The 7,845-nt window shown below is 32.1% G+C and overlaps 1 protein-coding gene across 1 annotated transcript; it reads left to right on the forward strand.

The window, feature by feature from the left end:
* The first annotated feature begins 4,182 nt into the window (after positions 1-4,182).
* Positions 4,183-7,133, forward strand: LOC120085280 (endoglucanase 17-like). Its single transcript, XM_039041189.2, has 7 exons — positions 4,183-4,461; positions 4,569-4,976; positions 5,078-5,170; positions 5,253-5,414; positions 5,503-5,614; positions 5,736-5,899; positions 6,407-7,133. Exons 1-7 carry the CDS (start codon positions 4,240-4,242, stop codon positions 6,737-6,739), a joined length of 1,494 nt encoding a protein of 497 aa, XP_038897117.1. The 5' UTR covers positions 4,183-4,239; the 3' UTR covers positions 6,740-7,133.
* Positions 7,134-7,845: the final 712 nt, after the last annotated feature.

The following is a 7,845-nucleotide window of genomic DNA, read 5'->3' on the forward strand; positions in this document are numbered from 1 at the left end:
AGTAATTATTTTGATTATACTCATCTAATCCAATTTCAATTTGGTTATAGTTTTTTTTTTTCCCTTTTTTGAATATAAATAAATGGATTCTTTCTTGCTAAATTATGATTGGTAGACAATTAAAATCTGAATTTACAAATTTGATTTAATTAGATAATGGTTTTTTTTTTTTTTTAAAAAAAAAATATAAAGTTAGAATGATCACATTAAAATAAAAATCTTCAAAATCTATCATTGTCTCTTCATCTCGCTATCACTAACAAAAAAGGGGTTACCGTGATACAATTTCAAATCATGCTATCGCTAAAATTGCAAGTTGTGCTTTTGTTGCAAAATGTGTGTATATATATATATATATATATATATATATATATATAGAGGACTATTATTGTATTTGTGAGACACAATTTCATAATTTCATAATTTCAAATCATGCTTTTGCTAAATATATATCTATAAAATGGATTAATATATATATATATATATATATTCCTTGAGCGAGAAACAATTTTTTTTTTTTTTACCAAACATGAGGAGGAGGAAGATGATGATGCTGCTTAAAAACGAAGACAAAAAATACAATAACCATAGCTTTGTTCTCACATTTTTTGCGGTATGCTTTTTCAATCTTACATTTTACCCTTCCTGTTAAGTTTTGGTATTGTCTATATTTTTTGAGGATGTTGTAGATATTGTCTCTTAAGATGTTTGTCATTTTTTTTTTCTATGTTATTCAAGAGAATGTCTCTCCTAAATTTGATACTGGCTGAATATTTTTTTTATTATCTGAAAAATTCTGGGTGTTTATTCCTAAGGATTATTTCCTTCTCTGTGCTCGACTGGCTATGACCCTAATCTATTTATCCTTTTTGTCGTACATATATATGAGACTGTTTTATGCCTTTTACGGCTACAACTTTGGTGGCATCTTTGAGCCATTTTTGTGTTGTTATGAAAAGAAGATTATTGTGAAGCTTTTGCTATTGTCGATCTTGAATGGTTCTCTAGATTATCTTGAAACGTCTATTGCAACTTGAGAAGAGATTCTCATGTTTAGGGGAGCTAAGTATTCCAAGTGAAAGGCTATTCATTTGAAGTTGGAGATATTGAAGTTATCATTGAGAGGGAGTTTCACACTTGGGGGCATAAGTTTTCTTTCACCATGTTAGGATGTGTGTGTCACTGTAAATGCCTTTGACAGATAATTACAACATTTTAATTACTTAACTTTTTAATTAGTGCAAATATCTTTTCATGGGCACACTGTCTCCTAGACGTAAGTACTATTATAATGAACTGAAATATCAAACTTTGTGTTCTATTCTATGGCTTTATTATCTGTATTTATTTTGATGTCATTAGAATTGTTGTAACTTATTACATGTTGTGTTAGGTAACTCTTCTTTCACACCCCTTAAAACTCTCTTCCTCTATCTTCAATTCTATTAAAAATATTAGTTGATCAGTACACATTATTAGAGATGTCCAATTTTTCTACGGGGACAGACCCCATGGGAATTCCCCAATTAGGCAGGAAATGGGAAAGGGAGTGGGAATTTTTTTTTTCCCGTAAGCTAAATGAGAGCATTCCCCGTCCCCGACACCGTCTCAATTAGCTTTTACATATTTATTTAGTATAATTATCTAATGTTATGTTATTATTATTATTACATAAATATTACATTTAAATTTCAAATTTGATTATTTATTGGGAAACATAATGAATATGTTTAAATTTATATTATATATGTGAATAATTTGATTTTTATTTATTTATTTCTACTAAAAAATTAATTAGCTTTTTTTTATGCCAAAATTTGAGTAATTTATTTTTAAATTCAAATTGTCATATAAAACTAACGATAATAAACAATTTAGTGATAACGTTAATTATTTAATTAAAATTTTCTCACATTGGTGATTTAAATTAATTGGTTTTTTACAAAAACAAAAAAAAATAGCAGAGAAAAATTCCCCAGGAACTCGATCCCCGTGGAAAATTTCACGGAAATGGAGAATGAAATGGGGAGCGGGGACGGGATGGAAAATGACATCCCGACCCGGTCCCATCCCGTAAACATGTCTATGCATCATCTGAGTTTGATAAATTGTCTAAATTTTCTTGGATTTTTTCTCGGACTGCAGAAATTGGGGCCAGGGGAAAATATGGAGAGAGGAGAGATCTTCTATTTATATGAGTCTTGTGGGTTTTCATCAATCTTGTGTTTTTTGGGTTTTTTTTTTTTTTTTTTTCTTCTTCTTCTAAATTGCAGAAGAGAAAGTATGAGTTTGGTTAAAAAAAATTGGTACGAGAGAGGGAGAAGTAGATCTAAAGCCTGTGAGGCGTAGAAAAAAAAATTTATGGATGTTTGGATCAAGAAGTTGGAAAGTAGACTTTTTGTTTTGCCTAAGAAATCTGTGGGCACATCTAAAACACATCAATTTTATGCCTTATTAATTCCTTATACCATAGGCCCCTAGAGTTCAAAACTCTCCAAATTCCATAATTTCATGGAGTTCACAACTCCATCCCGTGCTCCAAACACTCCTTAGATCAAAGGAAAGAGAATCTAAAAATGATATAGGGTAGAAAAAAATTAATGTGAGGGTCCTAGATAATAAGTAAGACAATTTTCATTAAGGATTGGTAAACGTGACTTTAAATTCAAAAGAATAAATAGTACAATAACGTCTTAAAGATGAGAAAAAGTCAAATTTAAAATTTTGAAACTATGTTAAAGAGGATTATACACCATAAATGTTTTGATGCTTTCTAAAAAAAAATAAATAAATAAAAAAAGAAGTATAGATCAATTATCGTTAAATTATTTTATTTGGATGTCAAATAAATAAACTATGTACAATAACGTTGGATTTTTAATGGTGGTAAACGTTAAGGAGAGAATATTTTCCTTTTTATGAAGATAATACCTACTTGCTCATAATTCATAAGTCAATACGTATCTACTATGTAATACATACATCCAAAGATGTAAAGTAGTGAAACTCTTTGTAATACTATATAATCATAATCTCCTTTTAAAGAAGTCGATTTATTGTCAAATGAAACAAATATAACTGACATATAATATAGATTGACCAAAAATATGTGATTCAAAATTTTCAAATATATTGTACCAAAAAAAATCAAATAACATAAATAATATTTTTTTTCAAATAACATTAAAAATAGCAAAAAAGAAATGGCAAGAATGCTTGCCTGGTCACAAACTCATTAATTCTCTGTTGTGATTCCAATTTTCGGGGCAAAGGGAACTTCCCAACACCACAGAAACAAACTCCTCCAACTCACTTCAACACTCAAATCACTTTAAAGAAAGAAGAAAAAAAAAACAATAAAATATATCTTGGTGGTTGTACAACTTGTACTCAATTTTCAAATTTATCTATACACTCTTATTCGTAGCAACGTTTAGCGTACAAAGTTGAGTTAGTAATTATTATACGAGAAGGGTAATAGGAGAGTTGAAGCCAATAACAAGATGAGATATGTAAATTAATGCAAATATCAAGATAATAAACATATTTAATTATTAAGGAATCAAAGGATGAGCGAGTTTTTTAATCCAGCCAACCCAACCTAACTTGGGGGCCAAATACCCTTCATAGTTAAGTCTTTTTTTTTTTTTTATTTATTTTTATAAATCAATTTTAACAAAAAAAGGGATTAACTTTAAAAGTTAAAATTTAAAATTTATTTAAGGTCCAAAACTAATTTTAGGATAGACAAATTACAAAAACTACTCTTAAAATATGGTGATAGTTGTAATTATACTTTAAACTTTCAATCGTAAATATTGGATTCTTAAACTTTTGTAACGGGTAGAATTAGACCTTCAAACATACATTAGTGGTAGAAATTGTAAGTCCGAATGATAAAAATTAAACTCTTAAACTTATACAATTGTTACAATTTCTTCGATTATCTAAGTTTAAAGATTCAATTTAGAGAGTATAATTGTAACTTAGATTTATGTAATTTGTCTTTTTAAAATGTATTGAAAGTATGTAAACAAAAATATTAATTTAACCTTAAATTGAACTGAATTCCTTCCTTCAAACTTTCAAAGCATGTTTCTTTAACAATAATAATTATGTCTTCCCTCAAATCCCGTTTCACTTTCCAACATTAAACCCCCTTCTTCCTTTTCCTTTATAAATATACTCATCAGTAGCAGAGAAAGCTGCTCCTCAGCCTTTCCCTCAGAGCTCCCATCAATGGCTGCCCTCAGAGCTCTGTTTTTTCTCCTCCTCTGCTTCTTCCCCTGCAACAATGGCTTCCCTTTTCACCGTCATCCTCGTTCTGCCCACCATAACTACAGAGACGCCCTCACCAAATCCATCCTCTTCTTTGAAGGCCAAAGGTCCGGCAGGCTCCCGCCTAACCAGAGAATGTCATGGCGGCGGAACTCCGGCCTCTCCGACGGCGCTGCCATGAAGGTACTTAACACACACACACAGACACATTCCCACTTAACCATTTTTGTTATGATTATTTGCTTGAACTCATAATGTGAACTTCTGAAAGTGGGTTCTTGACAATGTAGGTTGATTTAGTCGGTGGCTACTACGACGCCGGCGACAATGTGAAGTTTGGGTTTCCAATGGCTTTCACCACCACCATGCTTTCATGGAGTGTTCTCGAGTTTGGTGGATTGATGAAAGGAGAGCTTCAGAATGCTAAACAAGCCATTCGTTGGGCCCCTGATTATCTCCTCAAAGCCACCGTTCACCCCGACACTATTTATGTTCAAGTCGGAGACGCTAACAAAGACCATGCCTGCTGGGAAAGGCCAGAGGATATGGACACTCCCCGGAGTGTTTTCAAAGTGGATAAAAACAACCCTGGCTCCGAGGTCGCTGCCGAGACCGCCGCCGCACTTGCTGCCGCATCACTGGTTTTCCGCCGAAGTGATCCCATCTACTCAAAGATTCTAGTCAGAAGAGCCATGAGAGTATGTAAAAAACTAACCTTCATAGCTTTAGAGAAACAGAGTAAAACAGAGCACTTTGATGAAAGTTCTATTCTTTTATCATTTTTCTTTTGTGTGTGAAGGTCTTTGAGTTTGCTGATAAGTATAGAGGGTCTTACAGCACTGGATTGAAGAAATACGTGTGCCCATTTTACTGTTCTTACTCTGGATATCAGGTAAAACACAAAAATACAAAACCATTCCATTTGAATGAGAACAATAAAAAGAGAGGTTTTAAGAAAATGTGTTGCGTTGCAGGATGAGCTTCTGTGGGGTGCTGCTTGGCTTCAGAGAGCTACCAAAAACCCCAAATACCTCAACTACATTCAAGTAAATGGACAGACACTCGGTGCCGGCGAGTACGATAACACTTTCGGCTGGGATAACAAGCACGTTGGAGCGAGAATCCTTCTCTCCAAGGTCGACAAATAGAATGACATTGTTCCCTTCCAGTCTAAACAATTCTGTTTTGTTAGTAACAAAATTTTGTTGTTTGATGTGCTTACAGGCTTTTTTGGTGCAAAAGATGAAATCTCTCCATGATTACAAAGGGCATGCTGATAATTTCATTTGCTCTCTCATTCCTGGAGCTTCTTTCTCCTCTACCAAATACACTCCAGGTTTTCTTTTTTGATTTTGATGATTAACGGCTACTTTTTTTCATTTTATTTTAGGTATAATAGTAGGAAAAAAAAAAAAAAAGACAAAAAGTTCAAAATTTTCTTTTTACCGTTTGTGAAGGAGGGTTGCTGTTCAAAATGAACGACAGTAATATGCAATATGTAACATCCACTTCATTCCTCCTCTTAACTTATGCCAAATACTTGACCTCCGCCCATATGGTTGCTAACTGCGCCGGCACCACCATCACCCCCAAAACCCTCCGCTCCATTGCCAAGAAACAGGTATTTTCCGAATCTCCAGCGATACTATTTTAGTTGGTACTCATTCTTTTAGTAACTATTTGATTTCTTTTTTCTTTTTTCTTTTTAATTGTCAAAAATTTTAATTCTTCGTTGAAACATTGGTAGAAAGTAAGTTTGTTTAGTTTTTTTTAAAATATTGGTACAAAGTAGATATAAAACTAAATATATTAGATATAAAATGAATATAATAGACTTAATTTTTTTAAAAAAAACAAAAAAATCACAAAATATCTTGGAAATTCAACTCATTTCATGTGAGTCTTTTTTAATACACCATAACAAAGTTGAGGGTGAAATTATTGCAACATTCTATTTGGTAAGAGTAAAATTAATATTTTTTTTCTTATTACTTTTTTGATGTTAAAAAATCACTCTGAAAATGATTAAAAATCGGATTGTAATGATTTTAACAATTTTATAATTAATCTGAAACTGGGCTTTAATATCAATTTTATGAGTTATTTTTTTATAATTTGAGTGGTATAGGTGGACTATCTTCTTGGGGACAACCCTGTAAAGATGTCGTACATGGTGGGGTATGGAACAAGGTACCCAAAAAGGATCCATCACAGGGGATCATCACTACCGTCGATTGGAGCTCATCCAACGAAGATCCAATGCTCAGCAGGGTTCAGTGTAATGAACTCGGCAGCACCGAATCCAAACCTGCTGATTGGAGCAGTAGTGGGTGGGCCCGATCAGAACGACAGGTTCCCAGATCAACGGTCGGATTACGAGCAGTCTGAGCCTGCCACGTATATTAATGCACCACTTGTGGGGTCACTTGCTTACCTGGCTCACTCTTTTGGCCAGCTCTAACTGGAACGACACTTTCCCTCTAAATGGAGGGGGGGGCACCCCTTTGGGCTTATTTTCTATTTAAAAAATGAAAAAGAAAAAAAAAAGCCTTTTTTTTTTTAAAAAAAAAAAAATCTTTTTTAGTTTTTATTTTTAAAGAAAAACGTGAGGGCACATGACTAAAAGGGCTGCTCGAAGCCCCTACATTATTAACTTGGATGGGTGGGGAGTGGTTTTTTCCATTTTTTTTTTTTTGGTATTAAAGTTAAATTATTTAAGCTTTAAAGGGAAATGTTTTTTGGGGCAAAGTTTGTAAGGTGTCTCCTAAGGTTATGGATTTTATTAGATGAAAAAATGTCAAGTTGTAATGTTTATGAATATAGCTTTTGGCAATGGTAATGGGTTATTAATGTTACTTTTGTTGTTCATCTAAGTATGGCCGACAAGAGCGTAATTCAACTGGTATTATTTTTGTACTATTGACCTCGAGGTTTGAGATTCGATTCTCTCATCTACACTTTAATTACAATACCTTTCAAAAAAGTATGGTCTCTTAGTTAATTTCAAAAAATAAAAAATGAAAAGTAGGGAAAATTTTAATTTATACTATTAAACTTTAGACGTTGTATTAATTTAAACTTTGAACTTTTATAAGTATGTATTAACATACTTTAAACTCTAAACTTTCATAATTATATCAATTTAACATTTTTTCAGATTTAGTTTGAAAAATATCACACAAAACATAATGAAGGGTTTAATTTGATACAACTTTTAAAATTTAGGGTTTAAATTGATACGATTATTAATTTAGGATTTAAATCGATACAATTCACAAAGTTCAAGGTTTAAGTCAATACAATTATTTATTAGTTTAGAGTTTTTGATACAACCTTCAAAGTTTATAGATTTAAATTGATATTTGTCTTAAAAAGTATATCTCTTCTTTACCTCTTCCTAAAAAAGGTATAAGTCTCTTCCATGGGTTATTTATATATTTTTTAGAAAAATATGTTAAGAAATTGTGATACAAAAGTGAGAAGGGAGATAAACATATTAAGGGAGAGGATTAGCTCTCAACCTAACATATTGAGGTTGAATGTTTCATATATACATATATAACTAAG

Source organism: Benincasa hispida, chromosome 9 (genome assembly GCF_027475165.1).
Source record: "Benincasa hispida cultivar pf3 chromosome 9, pf3_genome.v1.1, whole genome shotgun sequence".
Lineage (NCBI taxonomy): Eukaryota > Viridiplantae > Streptophyta > Magnoliopsida > Cucurbitales > Cucurbitaceae > Benincasa > Benincasa hispida.